Source organism: Xiphophorus hellerii, chromosome 19 (genome assembly GCF_003331165.1).
Source record: "Xiphophorus hellerii strain 12219 chromosome 19, Xiphophorus_hellerii-4.1, whole genome shotgun sequence".
Taxonomy (NCBI): Eukaryota; Metazoa; Chordata; class Actinopteri; order Cyprinodontiformes; family Poeciliidae; genus Xiphophorus; species Xiphophorus hellerii.
In genome coordinates, this window is record NC_045690.1 from 18,862,131 (window position 1) to 18,878,674 (window position 16,544).

The window sequence follows — 16,544 nt, forward strand, 5'->3', positions numbered from 1 at the left end:
CGGAACATCTTTGTTATGGACAATGTGAGGGGCTTTATGTTGCACAGTTGCCATCAATAGTTTATTACTATTCATTTTACAGACGTCTTTGTGATCAGTGATCACATGTTTTCGTGCGTAATGCCAACTCGAGACAATGCCAGAGTGACACAGCAGTCTTTTTTTTCTTCTTCTTCTTCAAAGTTCTTTACAACCACCCGCCAGTTTGACAACAAAAATAAAACCCAGGCGTCTTCGTGAGAAAAGAAGGACGTCGCTTTCCCTTTCAGCCAATGGCAGAAGCCGAAGAGTTTCGGTGCCGCCCTCCTCTGATCCCCAGTATAAGACGCGTTGTGCAACCTTGCCAACCACCACAGACGCTGCGTTGCAAACGCTCCTGCAGAGATTTTACTCTCTCAAACTACTGGACTATTAACGCTTTCACCAAGCTGGGATTGTTTTCTGATTTGCAAACATGATTCCCGAGGAAAGTTTCGCCTCCGCAGAGAACAGGTCAGATTTTATTTGCAATGTTTGGAAACGATCTGTTTGTTCTGTTTGCAGGGACGTCCTGTTCTGGACAGGAATGTCTTACGTCCTTTGACTCTGTAGCTATTACCTGAAACTTTCTATAGAAATGAAACCAAAAGCACCTCAGTACTGCAGTGGACAATGTTAATATTCCACAATAAGGACTAGTTGGGGTTATTTTATGCATGCATTCTGCACAAATACTTCACAGTAAAGTACAAATGCTATTTTTTTATGCATTAGATACTTGCTGCATTAAAGTGCCTGGCTAATGCATTTATTTTGCTTCTTTCATATCCTCTCTTAACATTTTTGCAGAACAAATTTTGAAGTTGTTTTTGTCTCTTTCTGTGTTCTAATGAGTAATTGTTCTGTCCCAATCCTCAGGATGCAGTCTGCAAGCTTGGCACTGGAGGAGTTGCTTGTAACTGCCCAGAAACAGCACTGCCTCACTGTTGGCATCTATGAATCAGCAAAGCTCCTCAATGCGTGAGTAGAAACCATTAATTATGGCTTAAGTCGGGGCATTATTGTATTTCCCTGCTGCATTTGCTCTGCTCACTTTCCAGACACCGACATTGCCCCAGTCTGACAGCTGCAAACGTGCGGCTTACTAGGTGTTTGTTGTTTTTCCTCCCTCTCTAATGTTTCCCTTGGTTTCCCCAGAGATCCGGACAGCGTGGTCCTGTGCGTTCTGGCGGCCGACGACGAGGAGGACGTGGCGCTGCAGATCCACTTCACGCTGCTGCAGTCCTTCTGCTGCGACAGCGGCATCAACATCCTGCGGGTCTCTGGGGTTCAGAGGTTGTGGCAGCTTCTGGGCGGAGTGGACGCCAACCGAAACCAGGAGGAGAGCGGAGACCTCCACTGCATGCTGGTCACGGTGGGTTTGTTACGACAAGAGACGGCCTGGTTACGGGTATCAAGGTGCATTCTACATGTTAAAATCCAGAAAAGGGCAGCATTACCCCTCCCCCACTTGTTACTATGCACTGGGGAAAAAAAGTTCCTACACATTTGCTTCGCTTAGAGCCTTGTGGTAATTTTAGTCTCAAGGTGTACTCCAGGTATACCTTGAGAATCTCATGCCGGTCCATTCCTTAAACAGAAACTGCTTATGAAGGCCGATGCTTTTTGCTCCACTGTAAATATTTCTTGCCATCTTCAAATCGAATTCTCCTTAATACATGATCGTATTAGTCATTCATTTTCTTTTATTTTCCTTGCAGAATCTTCAGGTAGACCACTGCAGGCTACAGGAAGTTGGGACTTACTGCCAAGAGAGTCGACTCCTAGACCAGTGGGTTCCTGAGCTGGTTCTGCAGGAACGCTGAAGGGTCTGAATATCCCCCAGAGACCCTAGAGCTTCTGGGTTGAAATGAAAAAGAAATGAAGGAACTCAATTGTCAAGCTGCAATAGTCTTGAGTGGACTCAATGCTAGCATCCATACTGAAGGCAGGACAAGCCTGAAACATTCATGAAGTTGCTGTAAAACAGTTGGACATTTCTGCAAGACATGAAGAAAGAAAATTGGATTGACTGAGTTTCTTCTCCATCAGGAAAATAATCTTATGCATCTATTTTGGACTTCTGTTTGGGCTCTCATAATGTTCAATGACTGTTATTTTTAAAATTAATCATTGAGGGTTGCAGCGGACTGTGTCTTATCCACACCCAGTTCATACCTGGAAGATTTGTAGGCTTACTATCTGGACTGAAATGTTGTAATAGTGAATCTACTGTACAGCCAACATTCCTAAGTGATCAGAGTTGGGAGAGTCTCTGCGTAGAAAGGGTGTGCGTGAAAACATGGTATGCACGCACAATGTCTTTCTTTAGAAACGCCTGGGTGTGCTGTGAGTGCGTTTTTGCAGAGAGCAGCTGAACCTGTGGAGGAGTGATCGCTATGGAAACTGAAACTGCTCTGTTAGAAGGATCTGGCTGGCTTTGCAGAACAAAAAAATTGCAAAAAAACAAACAAAAAAAAAGGTCTCAGGACCTGACGATGTTGTTTTTTTTGGTCTGAATTCAAACCTCAGGGGGATACAGAATGATCTGATCAAGACCGTAATGTAATGTGCCTTTACAAACGTTGCCTATTTTATAACAATATGAAAAGTTTAATTTATTGTTTGTGTCATTTGTTTTCCGGGTCTATTCTCTTGTGCAATAAGTCAATAAATTATTGGATTAATTGAGAAGATTTCCTTTCATTCATCCATCCATCCATCCAGCAGCCATTGGGCGATAGGCAGGCCACACCCTGGACAGGTCTCCAGCCCATCGTAGGGCGAGAAGATTCCTACTAAAAATTGAATAGAAAAGTCGAGCGTGCTTCACAGAACCTGCCGAGTTACGCAACAACTGTCTACGGTGGCACCGAAGTCATGGAAAAATGCATGCACTGCTAGGTCATGCAGTTTTCAAAGTAATTCTTTGTTGAACATTACTTTTGTAGTGAACACAAGTCAACCGAAATAACACCAGGGCGGAGCCTGAAACCACGCTGAAAGAAACAGACAAAGCCAGCTGATGCAGACTGTCTGTCCCTACAGGAAGTTTTGAGAAGATAAAAGCCTCCTTGTCAAACCATCATTTCTCTGATTGTTCTTGTTTTGTTACATACTTTCAACTTCTTGCAATTCAAGGCTGCACGCACATTTGCAGACTGTATCTCCATTGTGTGCCCTCTGCTTTACTCCCCGTTTCTTCCTGTGCTCTCACATGTCTGTCCACCACTCGGCCAGAAGGGGAACACCCAGGCACATGGACCACACGTTTGTTTACACTCTGCTGCTCAGAGGCGTAACGGGCGGCGGCGGACTTCTGACAGGCTGTGATCCACCCCACAGCCCAAATGTCATGGCCCACAAGAGGAGAATGGTTTGAAATTTTGAGTAAAGCTGTGACTGTGGGGCTAGAGCTTCTAGATTAAAGGAGGACTAAGAACACGATGCAAAGGTCTAGCTAGGAGACTTGCTATTTAAGCTTGGCACATTGTGATTCCATCTCTGCTCTGCACACCATGTACTTATTAAACCAGTGTGCATGTGCTTTATAAATCTATGCAGTCTGCAGGGGAAAAAAACCACAGAATGCTTTGCTGACAGAATAAAACAAGAAAACCAAACAGGATGGGCTGGATTCATACACTGCCTGGCCAAAAAAAAAGTCGCCACCAAAAAATGGTCACACTCTCTAATATTTTGTTGGACCGCCTTTAGCTTTGATTACAGCCCGCATTCGCTGTGGCATTGTTTCAATAAGCTTCTGCAGTGTCACAAGATTTATTTCCATCCAGTGTTGGATTAATCTTTCACCAAGATCTTGTATTGATGATGGGAGAGTCTAACCACTGCGCAAAGCCTTCTCCAGCACATCCCAAAGATTCTCAATGGGGTTAAGGTCTGGACTCTGTGGTGGCCAATCCATGTGTGAAAAAGATGTCTCATGCTCCCTGAACCACTCTTTCACAATGTGAGCCCGATGAATCCTGGCATTGTCATCTTGGAATATGCCCGTTCCATTTGGGAAGCCAAAATCCATTGATGGAATAACCTGGTCATTCAGTATATTCAGGTAGTCAGCTGACCTCATTCTTTGGGCACACAATGTTGCTGAACCTAGACCTGACCAACTGCAGCAACCCCAGATCATAGCACTGCCCCCACAGGCTTATACAGTAGGCACTAGGCATGATGGGTGCATCACTTCACCTGCCTCTCTTCTTACCCTGATGCGCCCATCACTCTGGAACAGGGTAAATCTGGACTCATCAGACCACATGACCCTCTTCCATTCCTCCAGAGTCCAATCTTTATGCTCCCTAGCAAACTGAAGCCTTTTTTTCTGGTTAGCCTTACTGATTAGAGGTTTTCTTACGGCTACACAGCTGTTCAATCCCAACCCCTTGAATTCCCTTCACATTGTGCGTGTGGAAATGCTTTTGCGTTCAAATTAAATATACTCCTGAGTTCTGCTGTTGTTTTTCTTCGATTTGATTTGACCAAACGTTTAAGTAATCGCCGATCACGATCATTCAGGATTTTTTTCCGACCACATTTCTTCCTGGAAGACGATGGTTCCCCACCATCCTTCCAGTTTTTAATGATGTGTTGGACAGTTCTTAACCCAATTCTAGTAGTTTCTGCAATCTCCTTAGATGTTTTCTCTGCTTGATGCATGCCAATGATTTGACCCTTCTTAAACAGACTAACGTCTTTTCCACGACCACAGGATGTGTCTTTTGCCATGGTTGTTTAAGAAATGAGGAGTTACTCATTGCATCAGCTGGGGTTAAATAACTTGTTGCCAGCTGAAAGATAATTGCCTATGCAGACCTTATCCAATAGGAGGCTTGTAACTATTTGCTTAGTTAAATCCAGGTGGCGACTTTTTTTTTGGCCAGGCAGTGTATGTAATAGGTGAAAGCTGTCAACACAATGGAGTCCAGTGGTTGCGTTATATCATCTTTTTATTAATGTTATCTACTTCTCAATATTTTTTTAACAGCAATATCCACAAAATATTAACAGTGTGCAAGAAAACATGAGTTATGGCACATCAGAGAACAGTTACAAAAAATAGATATTTTTTTTCCAGAATCAATCAAGGCAAAAAGGATACATATACTGTATGCATACACAGGAGCTCAGAACACAAAGATGAGTCTCAGATGGGACTCCGAGCCAACTGAGTGATGCTTGATATGACAGTCCACCAGCAAAGAGCCTCAGACTCGCCTCACTGGGGCCAAAAATGAATTTTTGTTGAGCTCACTTTGTGAATTGGCAATGTGAGCCACATGCTCCACTTTAGGACTGTTCATTCTGTTGATCTGATAACTCCACAACCAGCATTAACACAATATACGCCACTATAAGGCAAACTAACAACTAATCAATCAGACAAACTGTCGGCAAAATCAGCATTTCAGGCCGGCCGTCTTTGATTGTAGCCCAGGAAGAGATGGAATGATTGAGAAAAAATATAAGAATGTAAAAAATTTAATTTGTCAGACATTTTTAGGGCAACAGTTGTGCGTAGTGGTATGATATGCATGCTCATTTTATTCTTTAATAGACCCCTGCAACTTTTATCCTCCTTCCCCATATCCATTTATTTAAAAAAACAAAAACAATCACACATCTGGAGATATTATTTATTTATAAATTTATATATATATATATATATATATATGTTGAAGACAAGCTAATTTGACTGGTGGAATATGCTAGGTATGTGAATTTCACAACAATTTTAACTTGCTATATTTTTTTGCTCCTCTCTTCATCCTAAAGTAAGCACACCTTAATAAATAAGTGGATGTCAAACATGCTAATTCTGTTTGATTTGTCTGGGAGTTAATCTGGAAAACCAGGGGGATTTGACAACAATTGCTATGCTAACTACTACAAACAATGTAATTATTGGCGGGGCAGCTGGGGTTGCCAGTTATAAGACAAAGTTGGGTTGTACCTTACTCCATTTCCGTTTAGTGACTGCTACCTGCAGTGCTATTTTCACGTCACCAGATGGCAATCTAAAAGATTCAACAACACTTATGCACTCTTATCTTTGCTAAGCAGGCCAGGTGCGAAGTGTAAAGCAAAATTTCTGCCTTTTCAATCAGATGGTTTCGATTGGCCATGTAGCTGTGAATGACGACAGCAGGAAAAGGACAATGGACGGCTAGAATCGGTTTAAAGTAGCCAACATATTGTTGAAAACAATGAGAACATTTTTAAAAATTGATTTCTCTCTATTTTCAGAGAATGGGATTATGATATGTCAAATTGTACATATTTTACAAGACTATTCTCACTGTATTTTGCTTCTGATTGAATAGCAAAAACATAGCAACCCTATTGTAACCAATGATAAATTAGGATACTGAAGAGTCAAAAGAATTTCTAGATGGAAACCTTGAAAATGTAACAAAGCGGACGCACCAAAATATCACATGTACTAGCTAAAGCTACGTGACCTTTCCCCTGGCCAGACTAACCCTGACCTAGAACTGCAGGACCACAGGGTTGTAACACTGCCATGTTTTTATGAACAACAGGCACTGTGCTCTAATATTCTTTGAAATTTTCCTACAAATGCAAACAAGTACAAGTCTTTTCCCAACTCCATCTCCGCTAAATTAAATACCACTAAGACCACATCTTTTCCCCCCCACACACATGCATACTATATGCCACACACCCCCAACCTGAAGTCTTATCCTTTTGAAACTGCCTGCTCTCTTTGTTCTGAATAAAATCCAAAGGCAGAATAAGCAAGGTTTTTTTACAAGAAGATGTAAAATTAGGCTAACTGGTGATTTTAGCGTTCAGTGTGAGCAAATACACAAACATAATCCAACACAATCTGGGTCCTTTCAGCATAGTCTGTTTTAAAAGCTGATCTGTGCAACACTGATGTACAAGACACGCATGAGGAAGCATGGACCAGGAGAACCTTGACAATCATGCTCTGTAACTGTGTCCTACTCTCGACTAAAATCATAATGCCGTGCAGATCAAACCACTCCATTTTTGAAAAGCTTTGCTTAAATTTGCATCAAGTCCAGTTTCAATCCGTTTAGTATCACTCCTCTGAAATTACAGATGTATGACATTTGTGTTGCTTGTTGCCCCAAAAATGTGCCATTAAAGACAAAACAAAAACGGCAGCATTGATATTAAAGGAAGGCTCAGGAGGTTGATTTGTTGGCCACTGCAATGAGGTCTGATGTTGATTAATCCCCCTTACAGACTCCATCTTTAACCTTGCAACATTTTTGTTTTTATTTGTTAAAATCCTGACTGCTGCGTTTTTAACTATGGCTAAAACCAACCTCCGCTAACGCAAGCCTTTAAAAACTGAAAGAAAAATGAGAAGACGGACATGATCTTTGACGTACAACAGGGATTCAGTGTTAAAAATTCCAACATCCACAGACCAGGGTAGTTCTGTGTTTAGATTCTGTATCTTACAAACACTGTACAGGGTAATAATACTCAACTGATCGGCTCTCATGGACTCCATAGAAAGAAGGTAACATAAAAAATAAAAAGCCAAGACAACTACTCTTCAACTTATCACTTCTGCACGTCTAAAAGAAAGTTTTTACACTTAGTTTGTTTCTCTTAATGCCATTTTCTTCCCTCTTCGTTTTCAGGTTTTACAATCAAGTTTGGTTTTGTTAGATTGGAGGAGTGTGGTGGAGGAGCAGAGGACACAGAAAGGGGGAATCCAAGAGCCGATCTCTGGATTGTGGTGAACTCGCGTGAAATGAATTTATTCTACCATTTAGACCGGATTTGAAGTCACTGTAGGCGTCAGATTGTTCAATCAATCTTTCTGAAATACTCCCTACATGTATCTTTATGTGTAACAACAAATATGAGCTGAAAACAGAGAAAATGTTAAAGTTTGAACTTTCTCCGTTGTTGCAGATGGATTCTCCAAAGTGGTCAGTCTGTGGCCTCGCTCCCACTTAAAGTAAAGCACACGAAGGTTTGATGTACAGTAGAGACTCTAAGATCTTATGAGGTGGGACCCCTGATCCAAACCAGGTCGGCCATTGGTAACGCCTCCTTCCCGTTAAGGTAAAACAACAACAAAAAAAGTACAGTATTGTCTTAAATGTTAAGCAATGCTTCAACAAAATACCTAAACATACATTAAGTATTTCTTAAGAAAACCCCCCAAAACAAAACAAAACAAAACAAAAGCAGTAAACGTCCACGGTTAATAGCTTGAGTTCTTTGTTGAGCTGTTCGCTGAGTTCCTCTGGTTGGTCCAGATCTGAGGTCGGCTAAGACATCGACTCTGAACCAACGGCAGCAGCTATCTCGAGCCGCAGCGGAACCAGCGACAGCGGATCAGCATCTAGAGACAGGTGGGGGTTTTTGTACAGGTTGGCACAGCTGGAGGCTTGGACCAAAAAGGCTGGAGGCAGCCGCAGAGAGGCCGCAGGTGGAGAAGAGGTCTGTTGATACGGATTCGAGAGGGAACATGCTGTGGTCTGACCAAAGCAAAGACTCTAGCTAAAGACAAAGCTCTCGGATTGTCTTTTTTTTTATTTATCTTAAAGTTCCCGCAGAAGATTAAGCATTTATTGAGCTTTTCGCTGCGACACTGGCTCGTGTTTGGCACGGTCGGACTGGCGCCCACCACTTATTTGTGTTGCCCACATGCTTCTTCCCACTGCCTGCCTGTGCAGCAGCTGCCCATCATTTACCCGACACCTCGTTTCATGACCGGCGACGGAAAAGTAGCGGGCCTCCTACCAATTGTTGAATGTCAGAAATAACTTTTCAAGTTAAGCGGTTGTTAATTCACCAGCATATGGGAATAATACCAAAGCACTTTGGACCATACTCTATGCTTAACTCATCTCAGAAGCTATAAGGACAAGATACCTGCCCCCTAGTGGTGGTTCTGGGTTGTGGCACTGTTTCAGAGTGGCTAAATTTGGAGCGACTGTGTGTGTAACCCCCAAACGCCAGCTGGGGTTTCTCGGCGTCTGAGGATGGGTGGGGACCTATTTTGATAGCAAAAGTCAACTTTTATGTGTGAGCCTATGTGAATAGGAGAATCTGTTGTGTGCATGTGTGCGGGCGTGTATGTGTGTGTGTGAGGGCAAAAAAAAAAAAAAAAGCACGTATGAAGCTATAGGATGATGCAAGGCTTCTTGTCCTTGAAAGGGTTTTCAGAGGTGGGCACGCCAACCAGCAGGGGGTCGCTTCGAGCGTGCTGCTCACAGTAACTCATCAGGTCCGCCGCCGCTTTAGACACCTGGGGGAGGCGGACGGGAAGAGGGGTTCAGAAAAAAAAACAGAGGGAGAGGAAAGAAAAACTTTCCAAAAGGAAGTTCTCATGTCCCTATGCCTCTGATGACTCCACATAATTGCACATCTAACTACAATTGTCTTTAGAAATTAAAAGAACTGCTAGGAAAATACTATCAAGCTTCAACAAGTAAGAAAAGCAATCACAGAAAACCAAAACAAAACAAAAAAAAAAACAAACAAGCAACATAAAAATCCGACCACAAAAAGCAAAAACAATAATTTGGAAAAGATTTAATCTGAGACCTAAACAGAGGAGTGAAAGGTGAGTATTTGGTATGTAGTGGGAGCTGCCTCCGTGGAGGTGGGTTGGCAACTAAAACACTCTTTCTCCTTTTAGTCTCTGACTAAATCTTGGAAAATGAAGAAAAAAACTTTTTCTGCTGCACTAAAAGTAATTTTAAAGTTCAGAAATATATGAGGGGCTCTGTCCATTTGGGGTCTTAAACACAGTTCACAGAATCATAAACTGAATTTTGAATTTAAAGCAGTGAAAAGACGGTGAGATTAGAGTGACGTACGACAGCAGTATCTAGAAAAAGATTCAGGTGTGATAGTAGTAGCTTCAGTACTCTAACTGTGGAGTAATGAAGGTAAAACTTACTAAATCATTACTTTTCAGGATAATGTTCTTAATCAGTAATCTCCCAACTTTTAAAAAAGTAACAACGAGGGTCAACAATTATGTAGACTACTGGTCAGGGTGTCAGATGAATCATTTGAACCAAAAATAAACTTTGATATTATGACAGTTTTGTCATTATTTAGTTTATTGAGGGTATTATCCATCCATGTTCTTTCCTATGTGCTTGAGGTTGAATGGATTTTGTAAATGGAGTTACGACTAGGTGCCATTGGCATAAAAGTGAAAAGAAAGCAAGAGATTTTATTTAGTTTTTTTCCCTTTTATTCGCACATTTTACTCAAGCTTAGTATTTCATGGAAATCAATACTTTATTAACAAAAAAAAAAAGTATAGCGTGATAAAAAACACAACTAAGCTTTAACACTAAAGCTCAATTGCAGTGGTGGCACATTAAAAAAAAAAAAATAGGAATACGAGAGAGGAAATATATGATCCACACACAAAGCAGATGACCAATATTATCACCTTAATGCGTTCGATTCCTGCCTCGATCCTCAGCTGCTCCACCAGTTTCCTGGCCTGGGCGATATTATTAGTAGTGGACATATTCATCCATCAGAAGACACCAACACAGGAGAAAACTGCAGGAAGAAGAAGAAAGAGAGACAGAAACGTTCAAAAGGAAGCTGTCGTCGTGCCCTAGCTTATTTGTCTCTTAGCAAATGGCTCTTAAAGGAGTTCTGCGAATCTCTAATTTTCCAGGAACCCTGCTTTCATACCGTTGACAGATTTTTATCGATTCATCAGAATTGTGTGCCTTTCTATTGTAAACGTTGGACAACACTAGTTGTGGAGCCACAGCACCACATAGAGGTTTTAACGCGGTGGTGCAACACAAATGTTGACTGAGAAACCTGTGGATGCACAACACAGAACATACAAAATAAACATGGAGGGACCCCGGGGGGTTCAAAGGGAAACATTTATGTTCGTAATGTTTGAGACAGGAATGGTTTTTCTGCTTCTATAGGAGCACACAACAACAACAAAAAAATCGACTCCAAGTTGCTTTGCTGACTCCGTGCTCCCAAGAACACGGATCATGATACATTAGCCTCTACAAACGGAGCCTTACCTGACCGGCGGTGTGCAGACAGGACTCTCTCTGAACACTAATGTGAGAGGATGGAGAAGACGAGCTGAGGGGAAGCAGGCGGCAGGACAACAGTAGGCGTGTAATGAGAACAGAGCTGGGAGGCAGCTGAGTTTACATTGGCTTCTCTCTGTGCAAAAGAAAAAGCAAGTTACACAAATGTTTGATGCTTTTTTTTTCTTTTACAGTCCAACAACTCTAATCACTAATAATCAATAATTATTTCATATTCAGCATGTCGGAGTATTCCCACCTCTGAACGTTTTCCACATTTTGCCATGTTACAGCCACAAATTTCAATTTACTTTTATTTTTTGGAACCTTATGTTACACAAAAGCACACAGTATTGAGTAATTATCAAGGGAAAGGAATCTGATGCATGTTTATTTTAAAATTATTTTCATTACAAATCTCTTACTCCGACACCCTCAAATAAAAGTGCAACGTGTCGCTTTCAGAAACCAGCCAAGTAGTAAATAGTCCTAACCTGTCAATAGGGTGTCATTTAATATTGATATGAAAAGTTGAGGATAAGTTTAGGTTATGAAACTCCATCCAAATAAAATGGTGCCTCTGGAGGAGCTGCAGAGATCCACAGTGGAAGACAGGATAACTAATCTTTACATAAAGGCAATCTTTAGGCCATTGCTGAAAGTCGCTTTGCAGTTTGCAATAAGGTAACACAGCAAACACGTGAAAGAAGTGCTTTGGCAAGATGAGATAGGAGTTGTTGCTTTTTTCCCCACATGCAAAATGCTACAGTGTGCTGAGCTGAACAGTTCTTGACTTTAATGTCAAATGTGACTGACTGGAATCACATTTCACTCTAAGTTGCAGCAAATCACAATGAGGTGCGGAGAAAGTGCCGGGATCCTCTGCAAAACAGTTTATAATTACAGACAAGCAAGAAGTATTGGTTTTAAAATATTTTTACCAACTAAAAAATAAAGAGGCAAAATGATAAAGATGAACAGATTCATTGGCTGAACAAACTGTCGATGAAAAGATGGGTGGAGCTAAGTACAGGTACGTAGAGGATGGGGCGAATGGAGCGCAGTTCACCATCCAGCAGGACAGCGACTGCAAATATCCGGCAAAACAACAATAAACATCATCATCATGTGCGGGCAATGGTTCAGTCAAACTACAGATCTAAATCATTTGGAGGATTTCTCTCACCGACTTGTTTTCATGGATGCTCTTCCTCCAACCTGACAATCTGAGTTATTTTGTAAAAAAACAACAACAAAAACCACCCAAAAATAAAGACATATTAGCCATAATTATTGCTGTGATACCTGATTTCAAAAAGACTGACAAGAAATGTCTGCCACACTTTTCAGGTCCAAAGCAACCGCTGCTTTTGTGTTGGTCTATCACATTTACATATAAATACAGTAAACTGACAGTTGTTGTTGTAACTTGACAAAATGTGAGAACGTGCAAGGAGTAAATGTGAAGTCAACCTAAAGCCATGTGAACCCTTTGCTCTTTTGTGCACATTGTTTCCAACGTGCTGTCACAAACTTTCTGCCGTCTTCTGTTTGCCCTGCTCTGAGCTCGACGAGAACGCCTCATTGTCAGCACTTATAATCACAACCACACCTACAGCGCCGTCAGGGAGCTTAGCTGCCACCCAGCGCCTCGGTGTGCCGCTCTGTCTGTCGCTCTCAGGAGGAGAGTCCTGCTTTAATTACTACAACCGTGGAGCAGATCAGAGACCCGTGTGTGTAATTAGGGCTCCTGTGTAAGCGGGTGAGTGTGCAAGTGTAAGAGACAGAAAGAAATAAACATTTAGTAATAATAAAAAAGATATTTTTCCTCTTTAAATTGTGAATATGAAAGGGTTTTTTTTTTGCCTACAAATATTAGGAATAGTTCTTGTATTTTGGTCAGAAAGAGATTTCCAAATCAGCCACGCTATATTAAATAAATTAAGATAAAGTAGCTTTTGCTCGCTTTTGTTTACATCTGATTTACTGTTGTCTGATGATGGCTTTAATAATAAACAGCCTTTTCTGTCTTTTTCCTGTATTTCTTGCCACATCAGGACAATGGTATCTTCCACATTACTTTAGCAAAGTCGTACTTTTCAAGAGCAAAGTCATATTTATCATCCTGAGCTTTGATATTTTTGCCAAGATAAGGTTTAAAGGGATATTTGAGGAATGTTTACGCCTCGACAAAATGCAGCTTCAGCTTCCTGTTCTCAGCTAACATATATGAGGTCATCGGTGTGGTCTTCTGCTGCTGTAGCCCAACCAAGTGACAACCGTCTGTGATTATTCAGCATATTTAAAACTTGGTTGCTTTTGAAATAATCATAGCAACTCATCTGTGCTCAGTTTAAACTTCAACAAGTTACCTTCACCACTCTATGCATCAACGCTGCCAAGTGAGAACTAAAAACGATATTTGTGGTATTTTCATGTACAAGTCAATAACAGCTTCACTTATACTGCATGGCTTCCTATCAAAAAGGGCAACTCCTGTCTCTCTGCATACACATTTATCAGATTTAGTGTTCCTTTGGTACATATACAGTGTGTACCTCTTGCTACTGTTTTGTTCTCTAATGAAAATAAGTCTCTGTCTCAATGGAAGCTTACCAGCATTAAGGTAGACAAAAAAACTCATGTTTGCTGTTATAATATGTGCAGCCTGTTTTTAAAACTTTCTGAGAGCTGAAATAAACACTCCTCCCGCCCCACACTCCCACTTAAGTCACATCAATCTCCGCTCCAAAACATTAGAGGAATACACGAACATCAACACGGCATCCCAACGAAATATCCGAGCAGAAAAACACGGCCCCGCCGGATCCGGACAGGCCCCGTTATCAGCGGCCAGCCAGCGGAGCCCACGGCGGCTCTCAGGACGCGCAGAGCCCCCCCGCATCAACCCCTTATTGATCCCAGCAGCTGCCTGGCGCTGATCGGGCCTGCATGTCCTCTGCTTCACAGGCCCTGCTCGCCGCTCCGCCGCGTGAAAACACAATGCGGGCATTTTGATGGATGGAACAGCGTGTCCTCTCTCCCGTGGCTATCCACGCACCAAAGACACACACGCATACGCACGCCGAGCATGCACACGCGTACACGCACAGGCACCCAGACCTTGTGCACACATCAAAGCCAAAGATTATCTCCCCCCCTCCTCCTCCTCCCCCGTCTCCTCCTCATGTGAAGACCAGACAAGATCGCTTGGAGCTCTGAAAGAAGACCCCCCTCCACCCGCTCTACGCCCTCCACGCACCCCCTGCCCCCTCACCCCCCACGATCGCCAGCCGTGGCAGTGGGGTGGTGACATGCTCCAGCAGACCACTAGAAACTCATCCAGGGACCACACAAGACCGGAGCGCACGCCAAAAAAAATATGTTCCGCTATTATGCAAAATACGCGGGCCTACTTCGACAAATAAGATCCAGCTTCTGCTGCCTGCGCTTCCTCAGAAGGTCCAAAGCCCCCCAGGCTGTAAGAAATCTTCCACTGACCCTGTCCCCGGTCCTCCCCACCCTCTCTGCCGGCTACACACACACACACACACCCACACACACACAAACACAAGAAGAAGAAAAAAAAGGGGTGGGGGGAGGTTGGGGAGGTGTGTGTGTGTGTGTGTGTGTGTGTGTGGAGGGCGGGGGGGGGGGGATCCGGATTCGTGACACCGATGGAGCCCCCCTCTCCTGCTGCTGCAGCCGAACCTCGGTGACAAGAATTCGGGGGGGTTCGCAGAAAGCGCGCAGTGTTGTTCTAAGACAGGAAGGGAGGAAAATAGCCGAATATCACCAAACTCACCTCCGAATGCGCTGGATTGGTGATTTAAAGGGCCAGATCCGCTCGCTCCTCGTCTCCACCGAGCCAAACGCCTCCCCCACCGCTACAGTGTCTGTCCACTCCTCTACCTCCCCCCACCCTCCCACCATCACCTCCCCCCCCCTCTCTCTCTCTCTCTCTCTTTCCTTTCCCCGCCGATAAGCAGCTTTAACCCAGGTGTTGGTAAAACATCATCAAACGGAGCGACAGCAATAATCCTTCTAGCAGAGGGGCTTATTTTGTAATTTCCCAATTATATTCTTATCAATAAACACGCAGGGAAATATGAAAGAATGTACCAAATTTAACAGTGGTTATTTACATTTTCTCCGCAAATACCTGCTACTTATACTATTTCCAATACCCCAGCAACCATTTTTTTTTTTAAATGGCATGGGGGACCGACACGTGTTTCCTAACTCTTCTTCTTTCTGTGTATTATGAACTCGTTGGTTCAGAGGTTTATCTGTTTGAACGGTTTTAGATGAGAAACGCGAGGAAGGAAGAAAGAATGGAGGAAAAGAAAGAACAGAAAATGGAAGGAGAGATGGAGGAACGGATCAAGAACAACACTGAACCGAAACTCCGTCCACTTCCCCGTTTTATACTCTGTAAACAACATTTCTTCACTCACAGTTTCTCTGACTGAACTGTGCCCAGTGACATATTATATAACCGCGCCATTAAACCGGCCGTCTTCTCAAAGTTTTGTCTTTGTCTTTAATTTTCACATTAAGCATCAGTGGGTGGGGATCTTAGACACGCCCACTCCTGTGTGCATCTGGACCTGGTTTACTTGTACTGTAAAAACAACTGTATTTCTCTACAGTGCAGAGCCATTTTGCACCAGGCGATGGCGCCATTTACCAACTCTAGCTCCCACGACTCAGTGGGAGAGGAAGAGAGAGGAGGAGGAGGAGGAGGAGGAGAGGGTTTCTTGCTCATTGGCTCTCCACACACACACACACACACACGCACGCACACACGCACACACACACACACACACACACACACACACACACACACACACACACACACCCTCATGCAGCCTCTCACCTAACGGAGCTCCACTCCTCCTCACAGATAAACACGCGGCTGCGCCTACCGCTATAGCGATGGCTGAATACAAACCTTTCTCTGAGCCGAGCAGGGATGCGGGCTAAATGTGTTGAATCCTGTTTTCAAACACAGATTTATTTATTTTTTTGTTCCCTTGCTTGTTCCCGACAGGCAGACAGAAACAGCCTTTTGCCACTAGTTTAAGCCAACAAGCGTAGTCCCTCTTGGTTTCCATTTTACTTCCTCTGACCCCACCCTTGTTGCGTTGAGCGACGCGCAGGGTTAGAAAGAAGTGAGCGGTGGAAGCCCATGAGTCACCATGACAGAAGTAGCATAAACCCCCATATATTTTTACTTACTTATTTATTTATTATTTTGCAGGCACAGCATTGACCTAATTGGAGAAACATGTGTCTTAGTGCGTGTGCGACCACAGCAGCACGTTTGGAGACGATGGGTAACTAATTAGGGTCCAACCGGAAGTGGGAGGTGGGGTTCGTGAATAAGGGGGGTTGTGGTTTAAGCCTGAGGGTGTAACGTCTTTGTTGGACACCCCAGCAGCAGCAGCAGAAGGC

The 16,544-nt window shown here is 43.0% G+C and overlaps 2 protein-coding genes across 10 annotated transcripts; one reads left to right on the top strand and one right to left on the bottom strand.

Annotated features, from left to right (window-relative positions):
• The first annotated feature begins 334 nt into the window (after nucleotides 1-334).
• Nucleotides 335-2,709, top strand: LOC116708833 (growth arrest and DNA damage-inducible protein GADD45 beta-like). Its single transcript, XM_032546883.1, has 4 exons — nucleotides 335-492; nucleotides 898-999; nucleotides 1,177-1,393; nucleotides 1,740-2,709. Exons 1-4 carry the CDS (start codon nucleotides 455-457, stop codon nucleotides 1,842-1,844), a joined length of 462 nt encoding a protein of 153 aa, XP_032402774.1. The 5' UTR covers nucleotides 335-454; the 3' UTR covers nucleotides 1,845-2,709.
• Nucleotides 2,710-4,967: 2,258 nt separating this feature from the next.
• Nucleotides 4,968-15,675, bottom strand: gng7 (guanine nucleotide binding protein (G protein), gamma 7). Of its 9 annotated transcripts, none has more exons than XM_032547027.1 (4): nucleotides 15,545-15,675; nucleotides 11,076-11,223; nucleotides 10,466-10,581; nucleotides 4,968-9,301 (listed from the first exon to the last, which is right to left on the bottom strand). In XM_032547027.1, the coding sequence occupies exons 3-4, from the start codon at nucleotides 10,550-10,552 to the stop codon at nucleotides 9,176-9,178; spliced, it is 213 nt and encodes a 70-aa protein (XP_032402918.1). In that variant the 5' UTR covers nucleotides 10,553-10,581; nucleotides 11,076-11,223; nucleotides 15,545-15,675; the 3' UTR covers nucleotides 4,968-9,175. The 9 variants fall into 9 exon arrangements, with proteins under 9 accessions (XP_032402918.1, XP_032402916.1, XP_032402915.1 ...); XM_032547025.1 differs by lacking the exon at nucleotides 15,545-15,675 and adding an exon at nucleotides 14,893-15,001; XM_032547024.1 differs by lacking the exon at nucleotides 15,545-15,675 and adding an exon at nucleotides 14,504-14,662.
• Between the last annotated feature and the right edge of the window lie 869 nt (nucleotides 15,676-16,544).